The following is a 14744-nucleotide window of genomic DNA, read 5'->3' as shown; positions in this document are numbered from 1 at the left end:
CTAGCCAATTGAATGTAATATAATATAAGCAACAGTTTATAGAACCTTAACCGAAAGTGGTATCTCAATCTAATACGGCGTTTCCATAAGGAAAACTTAGAAAAGAAGCTTTTTAGGTTAGAAAGCTTGTCAATTTATCCTTCTTAGTTGAGGAATACATATGATAATGATTAATGTCAGGGAAATACATAATAGTCAATCCAGATTGTTATTCGTAGATGTATATTTATAAATATAGAATTAGATAGAACTATATGCATGTTACTGACTCATACTCTAGTTCTAGTCGAGACTGCTCGACTACGAGATCCCCTGAACCCTTCGAGCAATAGCTATTTCAATCATTTTTCACACACACACACACACACACACAAACACACACAAACACACACACGCACACACACATATACATACACGCACACTAGTACCCACGCCTAAACACGCATGGGCTGCAGTGGTGGCAATCTATGGGAACTTAATTGTTTAATAACTTTTCTTGTGGATGTACTTTCTTCATAAAACTTACAGATTATGATTATGACATATATGTGCATGTATTTGCCAAAGCACAAGTCCCTCATCGCCCTGATCAAGAATATATATACTTTATGGGGTCTGCCACGCCTCCTTCAGCCTGTTACATACAATTAACCAAACCAATATACCCTGATTTCCCATTTTCAATGGGTTCAGGGTATAAAAAAATAAGAAAGCTCTAGTCGAGACTTCTCGACTACAAGATCCCCTGAACCCCTCGATCAATACCTTTTCAATCATTTTTCGCGTCTTTCTGCTTACACAAGAAACCCGCACGCACACACACACACACACACACACACACACACACACACACACACAAGCACCCACGCATAAACACGCATGGGCTGCAGTGTCCGCTTACTATGAGAACTTAATTGCTTAATAACTTTTTTTGTGGACATACGATCTTTATGAAAGATCGTGATTATTACAATGAAATGCCTTCACTAGCCAAAGCACAAGTCTTTAATATTTGCAATACGTCTTTTACAAATATGTTGGTGAGGGGATGGATAGAAAGGTGGGCGGTAAAATTTAACAAAAAAAATTGCATAAAATGCATATAAATGTACATTCAAAATGTGGAGACTGTAGCTCCAAAGATGTAGGATATATAATTTTTTAATTGATTATTGATAAGGTTTTCCGATCGAGGTTTTTATCGATAAAAAAGATCGGGATGAGATATCGATTTTTAGTGATAAACTCGATATCCGTGCTGCAAATACGGACATTTAAACACAAGTAAGAACGTTGCAGTCGGCCGTTAGCGACTGCGGAATAGTCATTCACATCCCATCAACAATTTAGTAGTTAAGTTTCGCTCTAATACTTTATAAAATGCAGTTTTCCCCGATTTGCCACGCCCCTACTGGGCGTGAGATCTTAGAACGAGATAGCGGTACCCCAACTGCAAAGTTTGAATGCTTACCCTCCAAAAATGTGAAAATTACAGGGTATTTTTCGATATGCCACGCACCTATAGAGGCGTAAAAATGATTTTTAGATCATCGATAGAGGAGGTTACTGGTAGCTTAACTATCTAAATTTGGGAGCTTCTAGCTATTATACTTTAGGAGATATAAACTTTTGCGGTTTGCCACGCCCCCTGTGGGCGGACATATATCCGCTAAAGCTTTTTGGTCTTGGGTGATCAGCCCGAGTATATATACAAAATTTTAGGTCTCTGACATCGATAGTGTCTAAAATATAGCAGAATTAAAAAAATGACTATATCTTCGGCCACGCCTCTAATGGGCGTAGACTTAAAATTTATAGAATAAAAAGTTCAGCGTTATGGCTGTAAAGCTCTTGAAGATACAGTTTTATCTGATTTGCCACGCCCCCAATGGGCGTAGATATATCCGCCATAGCTCGTGATCTTGGGTGGTTGATTAATGTGATTTATGGCATATCGGAAAATGCATTTTCCGATTTGCCACGCCCCTAGTGGGCGGATCGGGAAAATTTTAACACTTTATAAATCGGAGATATACACGAGTATATGCTCCAAATTTAAAGTCTTTAGCTTCAATAGCGCCGAAATAGTTTGCGTTCATACGGACAGATGGACAGACGGACGGGCGGACAGACGGACGGGCGGACAGACGGACGGACAGCAAGACGGACCTTGCACAAAACCAATATACTGATTCGTTTTCGTGAATTAGTATAACAAATTTGAAGTCTATAGCTCTTATATCTTCTGAAATCGACGGGTACGGACTGACGGACGGATAGACAGACGGACAGGGCCAAATCGACTCAGCTCGTCACCCTGATCAAGAATACTTTATGGGGTCTGCCACGCCTCCTTCTGCCTGTTACATACATTTCAACAAAACCATTATACCCCGATTTCTCATTGAAAATGAGTTCAGGGTATAAAAAAACAAGTAAGAAGGCTCTAGTCGAGACTGCTCGACTACGAGATCTCCTGAACCCTTCACGCAACTGACATTTCAATAATTATTTGCACGTGCACACACACACACACGCACAGACATACGCATGCACGCATAAACAAGCATTGGCTGCAGTAGTGGATTACTATGGAAACTTAATTGTTTAATAACTTTTTTTGTGGATGTACTTTCTTCATGAAACATTCAGATTATGAATATAACATAGATATGTATGTATTTGCCAAAGCACAAGTCTCTAGTATTTGAAATATATTTATATATATATTCAGCGCAGCCCAAACGCAGTCGCTGTTAACTTCGTGTGATAATACGTGCGTGTGGATGCGTTTGTATGCATGTGTGCATAAAAGAAGTGCAGAATGAGTAGAATATCAGCTTAGAGGGTTCAGGGTATCTCCCAGTCGAGATGTGGATGGACTATCTTCATGAAACTTTCAGATTTTGAATATAACATAGGTATGCATGCATTTGCCAAAGCACAAGTTCCTAGTATTTAAAATACACCTTTTACAAACATGATGCTGATAAGATTGATATAGGGGTGGGGGGTAAACTTTGACAAAACCGAAATTGTATAAAATACTTATAAGCATACATATAAAATTTGGAAACTAGCTTTAAAAATGTAGGAGATATAAATTTATTACTGGTTTTCGATAATGTTTTAATCGATAACAAAATAACGGGGCAAATTATCGATTTTTTTTATGATTTCGGTATTACCTTCACTCAGAAGGAAAGAGCTGGGATCGTCGCGAACAATTTTCAATTTCTGTGCGTTGCTGCTATTTGAGAGACCATAGAGAGAGAAAGCATAAAGAGAGGGAGAGAGTGAGTAGGGGAAAAAGAGCGTAAAACCGTGCTTCATATGAAAATGTGTACATTTCGTGGCAGCAGTCGCAGCGCACTGATTTGTCGTGCATTATTTTCACTGCTTGAGCCTCAAACGACGGAGCCGACCAAATACGAAGTTGTCCGGTCGCTTCAGCGCATTTTTCCGGTGTTGAAAAAGTTTGATCTCCATGTCTAATTTATGTTTTCTCTGGTTAGTGATACTACCCTGAACTCAACTAATAACAAGTAAGAAAGCTCTAGTCGGGACTACTCGACTACGAGATCCCCTGAACCCTTGGAGTAATAGCTATTTCAATAATTTTTCGCGTCTTTCAGCTTACACAAGAAACACGCACACACACACACACACACACACACACACACGCACGCACGCACACACAGGCATACATACACACACATACATACACACACACATACACACACACACACATACACACACACACACACACACATATACACAAACATTTACATACATATACACACACAAGCATAAACATGCATGGGCGGCAGTGAGCGCTTACTATGAGAACTTAATTGCTTAATAACTTTTTTTGTGGACGTACGATCTTCATGAAACTTCATGAAGCACAAATCTCTAGTATTTGAAATACGCTTTTTACAAAAGTGACGGTGAGGGGGTGAATTTAAGGGTGGGGGGTAAATTTTAACAAAACCCGAAATTGTATAAATTGCATATAAGCATACATTAAAAATTTGGAGACTCTAGCAATAAAGGTGAAGAAGATATATCTTTATAACTGGTTTTCGATAAGGTTTTTTATTGATAAAAAAAGATCGGGATGAGTTATCGATTTTTAATGATAAACTTGATATGCGCGCTGTAATTACGGACATTTAAAAAAATTTGAAGTCTCTAGCTCTTATATCTTCTGAAATCGACGCGTTCATACATACGGACAGACAGACGGACAGGGCCAAATCAACTCAGCTCGTCACCCTGATCAAGAATATATATACTTTGTGGGGTCTGCGATGATTCCTTCTGCCTGTTACATACATTTCAACAAACCATTATACCCTGATTTCCCATTGAAAATGGGTTCAGGGTATAAAAATGACCATTTAGTATGGCTAAAATTTTAATTTCGATGTATGTATTTAAAAATATAAATGAAATACAAAGCTCATTTAAAATACAATATAAAAATATTTTGAAACAATTAAAAAAACTAAAATCAGCTCGGGGTTCGATCACGCAACTTCTCGATCGAGCGCCACGCCGCTACTCACTACGCCTCCTCACCTTTCCAAGCTGTGTTGGCAAAACTGAAATAGATTCACTGCTGCAGCACCACCTAGCAGAACTAAACCAAACTAACAGCTGATGTGATTCAAAGAATGTTCTAGCAAACTCGACATCCGCGCTGTATATACGGTCATTTAAAAAAAAAAAAATCAAGTGTCTAGCTCTTATATCTTCGGAAATCGACGCGTTCAAACATACGGACAGACGGACAGGGCCAAATCAACTCAGCTCGTCACCCTGATCAAGAATGATTCCTTCTGCCTGTTACATACTTTTCACAAAGCCATTATACCCTGATTTCCCATTTTCTACCCTGACCCCATTCAGGGTATTAAAAACTTCAGAAAAATATTGGGCCAATATATAAAAACCTTAACTGATTCTATGATTATCTCCATATATTCTTTATCCTTAAATATTTACCAGTTTCTTACGAGGAAGCACAAATCAAATATGTTTGGAAGAATGATGAAGACACACTACGTAAAAGCCCCTCGTTAACAACATTAAATGCATATTTGATTAAAAATCAAACAACGGCATGTGATCAAAATAGTTGGCGAGGTAAGTTACCCCATGGCGATCAAATTTAATAACACCTATATCTTGTGTTTGTCCTTTACATATGATTAAATTTGTTTATTCGAAGGATAGATTTTGTTTATGGTTATTATATTAGTTTTTTATTTTAATTGCTGTGATGGGAATTAGCAATTACTTAAGTTTCTTCGTGAAGTCTGAATATTAGTAACGCTAATTAAAATAAAAAATATATATTTTTACAACATTGTTTTGCGTAGCTAACGGTATAATAATTGTCTACTTCTAAACAAACAAAAAATATAATTAAAATAAAATAAAATAAAATATATCTTTTACACAAATATTTGTGCTGCCTCTTACTACTAAAAAATCATTAACAACGTACATACATGTTATCAAAAATTAAATAGGGAACTACAGCTGCCTTAGGGTCGATTTAATCTTTACGAGAGATCGTGCGTTCTATTTTACCACCGTTTTTATACCTGGCATTATATTGGTGACGTCATCTTTTATAACTTTCTGGCTAGAATGGAATGCAGTGCCTGCTAGATCAATGATAGGTAACGAATAGTATATAATAAAGTACCAGTTTAAAAATTTACCAAAACAAAGTTTAAAAAAACTACCAAAAACATATTTGCTTTATATAAATTTGACCTTGCTTTTTCACAAAAAAAAGGTAAACAAATTTTAATAGTTTCAATTTTTTCGCATTTGTAGCGATAGACTTACAACAATTCTTCTGTCCTTTGCATATGCAATTTATAATCATAATTTAAATTTTATTAGGCGACAACTTGTAAATTGCCTACCTGCTTTTTAAAGTAGTTCGCATTTAAAGACACAACTTTAAAAAAAAAAAATATTTATTTAACAGCATTTACTTCAAACTTTAATATTGCAAAAAAATATCCGACACTTCCTCTTAACAAAATATGGCTTTATGGATTTTGAGCATGGTTTCTAAATTATATATATGCGTATAATTCATAGCAATGGCTTCTATACAAAGCCAACCAACCAAAACTGAATCAATCAAAAAGCTTAGATAAATATTTATTTTTATTTTGTTTTTAGTAATTTTTGTTTTCTATGGAAATACAACTTAAAATGAAAATATTTAGAGCTTAGATAGGAGATAAATCTGTATATATACTGACTGTGGCTCTGCCTCTGGTTTTTGATTCGTCTGCATCAATAGACTTATATTGCGTATAATTTTTATTATGTGGCCCAAATTCAATGATTTTGGCATTGTACTTTAAGGAAATTACAGTTGCCTGCAAGTCGAAATGACATTTACCCGTGATCGTGCATATTATTTTACAACCGTTTTTATACCTGGCATTATATTGGTCACCTCGTCGTTTATCACATTTTGGCTAGAGTGGAATGCAGTACCAGCACGGGTTATGATCGGTACGTAAAACAAATACCAAATGTTTAATGCAAAGGAAAAAACACAAGTCAATTTACAGTTCAACCAAATTAAAATTATATCAGAAACTCATATAAAAAAAAAGCAATTATGTCATATCTCTCCGATTATTAGTTTTATGGCATTTTAGACAGTGAAAATCTAGCAAGTAATAATAAATAACGGAACTTTTCCTTAACCAAGAGTGTATAAAAGGGCTTGTGATATATTCAAAGTATTCGAAGAATTCATTATAAGATATTAGACCTAGGGGCTTAGAATTGGGAACAAAGTAAATATTTTCATGTTTTCTAGTTAATGTACATTTTATCCTTGCACTTTTAGTATTTATTGCATTAGCCACAGTACAAGCCATACTTTGCATGCTTACCCTTTGTAAGCATGCAGCAGTCATGAAGGCGTGTTAGACCGCCAATATATGAATATATTTTTTGTTGACCCGTACTAATCGTCTTTTCATTTTTATTAGAATATACCATTATTTGGATGCTTGGGTAGATTAAAAATATTTTGAATCCAAATTTTTATTGACAAGCATACAATATTATTTGATTTAAACTGTTAATCCTTAAGTAAGAGACTTGAATTTTTAATTATGTTCCTAAGACTAAACAAAAGTCCTAGTTGGAGATGCATTGTATGAAATACCACCATTTTATGCACTTAAGTATATATAATGCACAATATTTTGAAGAAAATATCATTTTACATATAGTCCTGCAAAGATCTTTTATTCTTATCATTCTACGGTTCTTGTATGCATTCTTTTGTACATACATATACATATACTGCTAACTGCATAACTGCACACTTAACACCGACTGAGCTTGCGCTGAAGTGTATTGTATGAACTCATTTGTTGAATACATACAGCATAATATAAAGCACTAGTCTCTAGTACATGAAATATTTTGAATTAAAAATTAGAGCGCAAGGGGCGTGTTATCAAAAATCTATAAATTACAAAATTTTTGTATTCTCTGTAATCTAATCTAATGTCTCTAATTACAATCAATTTATTATATTGCGATAACAAAGAAATGGCATGAGTTACCGAAAAAATAATAATTAATATAAAGTCTTAAGAGTTTTGCTCTTATACCTTCTGAGATCTTGGCGTTTATACGGACAGACGGACATGACTAGATCAACTCGGCTCGTAGTCCTGACCAAGAATATAATATAATTTATTGGGTATACAGTTAAATAGACGAAGAAGAGTAACCAAAACAGCAAACTAATAAAAATAAACATGATTTTGTATGTATATTATTCAATCTAGTCACGATCGAAAATCAAATAATGCATGCGTTTATATACGTAAGTAAAATAAAGTATTATGGCTTCTCGATCCGTATATAAGGTAAGTATCTATAATCACCACGGACACTTTCGAAGGCACACTAAAATGCATTAGGAAATAAATTTCAGTGTGTCTTTTTGTGATTCTAGCAGAAAAGTTGTTATACATATATAATGTTGCTAGTTGATTCCCTACATTTTTTTTAAAACAGAATGTACTATTTATTTTTATTTTATTGAGTAAAGATATCATATAAATATTCAATATTTTCGTAATTGATATTTAACACGCTATACATACATATATCCACAATATGCCATGCAATTAAATTTGAATATTCGCTCTCATATATACTATTAATAAAAAATGGTAGTAACCAAAGAAAATACATAGACCGCTAAAACATAGACAGCTAACAAAAAAATATTTTAAAAAATCTAATGGAAATTTCTTGCTCTTCTTATTCTTTTTTAATTATCTTTTACCCAAATTTTTTTACCAACACAAACTAGGCGTGACAACAATGTTGAATTTCTTTACTACCTCGAATGGTTTCCGCAGCACCTTGCCCGTTGTGTCAAATTTGACGGCGATGAATGTATGGGATGGCGTTTGCATGTGCTTTATTTACGCCTCTTTACTGGAGTTCGTCTGTGTTAATTATGTGGGACGTAAACGACCACTACACAACGTCGTCTATCGCCCCGGGGAAAATCCCGTAACACAGGTAAATTAATATTGAAACTCAAGAAAAAAGTGAATGCCAAAAAGACGCCCTAAGGTGGTCTGAACTCAATCTATTATGTACTTCGAGAAAATAATTATCTATTTTACATGATCCATACTATACACATTCCACATTCCGAATATTTAATAAAAACCTTTCTTGTGGATCCTTTAAACTATTTGTAAACTAACACAGTATCTAATTTTTTTTTTTCTAAAGTTTGTACAAGCTTCGTTTCAATCATCTCCATTTTACTGATAATTTTCGAGTCTAGGCTATTTTATATTTAATTCAGCTATAATAACAAAAACAAAAATAGCACTTTATTTATATATATAAGCATCATGTGAGCACACATAAACAGGCAAAAATTTTGTTTAAATAAAATGAAATGAATTCACTGTGTTGTTTCTCTCTTTGTTCAAAGCCAAATTATGTGTGTATATTTTTACTCTCATCTTCCCTCACATTGTAATTATGCTCTCGAAATCCCCATAATAAATTATCATTTTGAATAAAATAGAAAAAAAAATTCTTGGAGTGTGAATAAAACGTTCTTTATCAGTTTGTTAACCAAATATAAGTGTGTGGTTTAATAATACCAAAGTTAATAATGTATTACATTATATAAATTATATATATATATATATATATATATATATATATATATATATATATATATATATATATATATATATATATATATATATATATATATATAATATAATATAATATTTATTATTATTAACTTTGGTATTAAATATATATATATATATGTATGTATATTACATATAATATTTAAACATATATTCTCTTATAGCGTCCATACGGTTATTTCAAAATTCTGGACCCCAGACAAACTTATATGGTTATATGCTAGTGTATTTTGTTGATTTTGTTTATTTTTCTCAACACATCTATTTTTCCTTGTATGAGTTTGCAAATGAAACAGGATAACAAATTTGATAATTCCAAAATGGTGCATGCTATTCATTTAATTGCAACTGTATACAAATTCAACAAATATTGATAGCGTATATAAATTATAGTGGCTTATTTATTTTGTTCGAGTATACCGATATATATATGAATGTTTATATGAACTCAAAGATATCCATCGCATATACTATGTATTACATTAAAAATTGTTTTTGAAATGTTGAACTACGATCAATATTTGTTAAATTTTCAGTTGATTTTTAGTTTTTAACCACTAAAGCATTGGGCTTATTATTTTAAAGTTTTGAAATAAAATTATTTTCATAATTTTCATGACATTAAATTTAATTACTCATCGAAATAGCTTTTATAAATATTTTATTCCAACTAAAAATGAAACATTGTTCCCAATTTAAGTGCTGTAAAAAATATTATATATGTTATATTTATTTGAGACAGATACTTGAGCATAAAAAAAATATTGCTTAAATAACAGCCACTAATTTGTATAAAATATGTACATCAACAAAGTCAAAGCAATTCAAACTGAAATGAACAACAATTAAACTTAAAGTGTGTTTTGAGTATGAATTATTTTGTGTAAATTTTTGCAGCGACTTCCAGCAGTACTAAGCAGGATCGGAGTAATTCTTGCAAGTCCTTTGGTAAGCTTTTGATCACCAATTAATTTGCTAATAAGCAAATACACTGAATACAAAAATTAAAGTTAATTAAATCATTAACTTTAACATTGGCATTGACATTGCTATTGACATAAATTTTGAAATTCTCATTGACAATACATACATTTACATTTACATTTACATTTACATTTACATTTACATTTACATTTACATTTACATTTACATTTACATTTACATTTACATTTACATTTACATTTACATTTACATTTACATTTACATTTACATTTACATTTACATTTACATTTACATTTACATTTACATTTACATTTACATTTACATTTACATTTACATTTACATTTACATTTACATTTACATTTACATTTACATTTACATTTACATTTACATTTACATTTACATTTACATTTACATTTACATTTACATTTACATTTGCATTTGCATTTGCATTTACATTAACATTAACATTTAAATTTACATTTACATTTACATTTACATTTACATTTACATTTACATTTACATTTACATTTACATTTACATTTACATTTACATTTACATTTACATTTACATTTACATTTACATTTACATTTACATTTACATTTACATTTACATTTACATTCACATTTATATTTACATTTACATATGGCATGTGAATTTTGCTTTTTTATTAAATGAATTACTTAAATCATAGAACATACAAATAAATGGCTCGGGATATTTATTTTAAGCGCAACTCAATTATTAAGACATAATCAAACTACATTATTATTATGTAGGAGCATGCATTACAAACCTTATTTTTCGAATATGGCGTATATGTTTTTCTTCAAATTTTCTATTCGATTTATTTTCTTCTTTTTAAGTTTTTTACCACAATAAACAATTAGTTCTGTCGTAAAATACCACAAAAATAATAATAATTATAAAATGAAATACGAAAGCAGCAAAAATCACAAGAATTTGCAACCAGCAAGACTAGAGTAAAAAGTTAATTGAAGAAATAAAATAAGAAAAGAAACACACTTTAAGGTCACTCACAATTGGGAAAAATGTTAAAAAGATGTAATAGAATGCACCTTTGAAAATATGTTCATTTTCCTTATGGTACTACTCAGAAACCTTAAGTAAAGATTTTAATGAGCAATAAAATCATTATTGAAAATTAATTTGATTATTTATTAACAATTTTTTTAATATATATTTTTTTTTTGTTTTTGTTTTATATGTGTTTACTTATTATGCCAAATTCGAAAACCTGATAATATGCATTTAATTCGACTTTTCTAATTGAGAAATACTGTTGTGAACTTAGCACAATAGATATCAATTTTCATTTTTAATCAAAAAATGTATTCACATCTGTACCTCTTCTATTTCTTATTGCACGTGACTGTAGTCCAACACATTCTAAAAATATAAGTAGATATTAGATATCCAACAAATAATTTTTTACACGTATGTTTGTAATGTATGCATAAAAAGTTCTTTTCTTTACTAAAAACCCTAATTCAAATAACACATTAATCGTTTATATTATACATAATGAAAAAATTCGTCAGTGTGTAAATTAACACTCAGGCATGAAAATTTTCACATGCACTTCTTTATACTTGGTTATGAGTATCTTGAAATTGTACAAAAATTTGTAATTACATTTATTCCTACATATCGCCACAAAAAATATTAAAAGGGAAGTTTGACTTAGATACGAATGTACCAACCTAGTTTATTAGTAGGTCCTATATTAATAATTTTAGTTGATAAGTTTATATGTATTATTTTGTTAAACTTAAAAAGACAGATGAGTTTTGATTACTTGTAAGCAGATTATTGATATGATATAATATATATACATAAATTGACTTCTTCTTGTAACTATTGCTTGTGCTGAATTCAGACATTATGAACCTGAATGTTTACTAATTTAACTAACTGAGAAATCGTATATGCTGCAAGAAATCCCCAACTAAAATCATTCTCCAACTTTTTCTCCAATCTCAACATCAAAATTTCCTCTCAATGTGCGCGTTCAACTTTCAAATCAATTGTAGCACCCTACTCTCCAATCAAAATATAAAAATATAGGAAATAATAAAAAGACAATTTGACGCTGCTTTATCGTCTTTTAACGAAAAGGCAAGCGCTATCGGCACATCGGAGATGATCAGTGCACCACTCCCAACGAACGTAGCCACCTCTAAATTTATAGCGGGTACCGGTCTAAGGAAAACGGAGACCGAATTTCTAAGCGGTATGAGGTGGCAGGATGCACATGGTGGAATCATTGGAGCAGCAGTTAAGAATTTGCGAGCACGTTCTATGAATCATAAAAGTGGTCATCAGATCACAACGGCCGCTTCTTCAAAATTAGCGGCGACATTGTCTTCCGTATCTACGTTGCCAACTGAAAATGTTTACCACGAGCCAGAAACAGATAATAAGAGGACGAATGTAATTGTGACAAGAATTAAGCTTGAAGATATTCAGGAAAAAGAATTATCTCCCATGTTGCGCCGCTCCATCGCAACAAGCACACCAGCATTAGTTGTACGCATAGACCAAGAAAAATTAGAAGATAACGAGGAACAGCTGGTGGAAAAACCGGTGGACATGAGACGTCAATTAAACATGCCACTAAAACCGCCACGTAAGAAATCTTCGCGCTCTAGTTCTCCAAATAGCATATATGTGACGGATATGGAATCAGATATGAATAACAGGATAAAGATAGCTGCAGCTAAAGCTAAAGCTCCAGTGGAAAATGTGAGTAATTGCAAGTTGTCAAACCGAAAAATTTTCAAGTGCCCTTTAAAAATTTCTTATTTGTTGCCTGCAAACAAGTTCATACTGAGAATTAAGAAGTGAACTCTTTATATACTTTTTCAATACTAATATAAATATAGGTAGTAAATATAAGAAAAATTTATTGTAAAACAGAAACTTGTTAAAAAAGAATTTCATATGAATAAGACAAGCAATTTTGTCTACCAATAAACCCAGATACAAACAAGTAAAAAAAACTCTAGTAGAGAGTGCTCGACTATATTTTACCCTCAACCAAACTAATAAAAACGCACATTTAGTATGGTTCAAAATTTTAATTTCGATGTATTTAAAAATATAAATAAAATAAAAAAACTCATTTACTTACAAAGTGTAATATATTTATATTTATGTACATATGTAGTGCAAAAAGAAATGATATGGCGCACTTTTACTAGTATCAATTGGAAAAATTAAATATTTTGAACCAATGAAAATAAACATAAATTGCGTGCTCTGTAACCGAACCTAAAACTTCTTGATCGAGCGTCGCGCTGCTAGTATCAACGCCACTTCGCTTTTTAAAAGTGTAATGGCAAAATTGAATAAATAGGCTCACTGCTGCAGCGCCATCTAGCAAATCTAAGGTAGACTAACTGCTTTGTGATTCTAAGAATGTGCTATAATAAGTTTGAATATGTATGTGCACACGCATAGGAAAACTGTTGTGGCTGCTGCACGTGCATTTGTTAATTGGCCAAACATTTTGTTATATATTAATGTCGATTGACTTAACGGAATTTAATGAAACTTTCAGCATATGATCTACATATTTATATTATTAAAATTTTGAAAAATAAAAAAAAAATGGTAAATCATTCACAATTGGCTATACTGTCATCTGAATTAATCTTTAATATTTTTAATTGATAAAAACATAACGGGATGATTTATCTTTTTTTAAAGTTATATATACGGTCATTTAAAAAAAAAATAAATTCAAGTCTCTAGCTTACTTCTAGCATAACATAAAAGTAAACAAGTAAGAACGTTGCAGTCGGGCGTTACCGACTGTGGAATACTCATTCACATCAACAATTTAGTAGTTAAGTTTCGGTCTAATACTGTAGAATATACAGGTTTTACGATTTGCGACGCCCCTACTGGGCGTAGACTTCTCATTTTTGGCCAGTCTCAAAACGAGCAACCGGTAATCTAAATGCAAAATTTGAATTCTTACGCTCAACAAATCTGAAAATTACAGGGTATTTTTCGACCTGCTACGCCCCTAAAGAGGCGTAAAAATTATTTTTTGGGCATCGATAGAGGAGGCTACCAATAGCTCAACTATCTAAATTTGAAGCTTCTAGCAATTATACTTTAAGAGATATAAACTTTTGCGGTTTGCCACGCCCCCTGTGGGTGGACATATATCCGACAAATCTTTTTGGTCTTGGGTGATCAGCCCGAGTATATATACAAATATAATATAAATATTGAGGTCTCTGGCATCAATAGTGACCAAAATAAAATAATAATAAAATAATAATAATAAAATAAAAAATACGAAAAATTACAATATTTTCAGGTCCGACTTGCATAGACTTATAATTTTGTCTTTAGACTTTATAGAATCATAACATTAGCTGACGTGCGAAATTTCAGCATTCTAAGTTCACAACTTTAGGAGATACCGTTTTATCCGATTTTCCACGGTAGTGTTGGGTTGCTCATGAGTGACTGAACAAAAAAGAGTTGTTCACTAAACTGAGCAACTGAATA

General features: G+C 32.0%; 1 protein-coding gene across 28 annotated transcripts in view; it reads left to right on the top strand.

Moving 5' to 3' along the window:
• pHCl-1 (pH-sensitive chloride channel 1) overlaps nt 1–14744 on the top strand; it is an 89156-nt gene that overhangs the window by 64515 nt on the left and 9897 nt on the right. For 15 of the 28 annotated variants that reach the window (XM_089467659.1, XM_089467663.1, XM_089467662.1 and 12 more), the window contains 6 exons: nt 5014–5151; nt 5541–5693; nt 6400–6552; nt 8387–8601; nt 10155–10205; nt 12336–12962. In XM_089467659.1, coding sequence (XP_089323785.1) covers nt 5014–5151; nt 5541–5693; nt 6400–6552; nt 8387–8601; nt 10155–10205; nt 12336–12962 — 1337 coding nt within the window. The remainder of the gene's footprint in view (nt 1–5013; nt 5152–5540; nt 5694–6399; nt 6553–8386; nt 8602–10154; nt 10206–12335; nt 12963–14744) is intronic. The other 13 variants (XM_089467675.1, XM_089467670.1, XM_089467677.1 and 10 more) reach the window with 8 other exon arrangements.

This window comes from Drosophila arizonae, chromosome 4, assembly GCF_054131065.1.
Source record: "Drosophila arizonae isolate 15081-1271.41 chromosome 4, UAZ_ARI_1.0, whole genome shotgun sequence".
Taxonomy (NCBI): Eukaryota; Metazoa; Arthropoda; class Insecta; order Diptera; family Drosophilidae; genus Drosophila; species Drosophila arizonae.
Note: the sequence above shows the minus strand (reverse complement) of the source record. Positions and strands in the feature narration are given on the sequence as shown.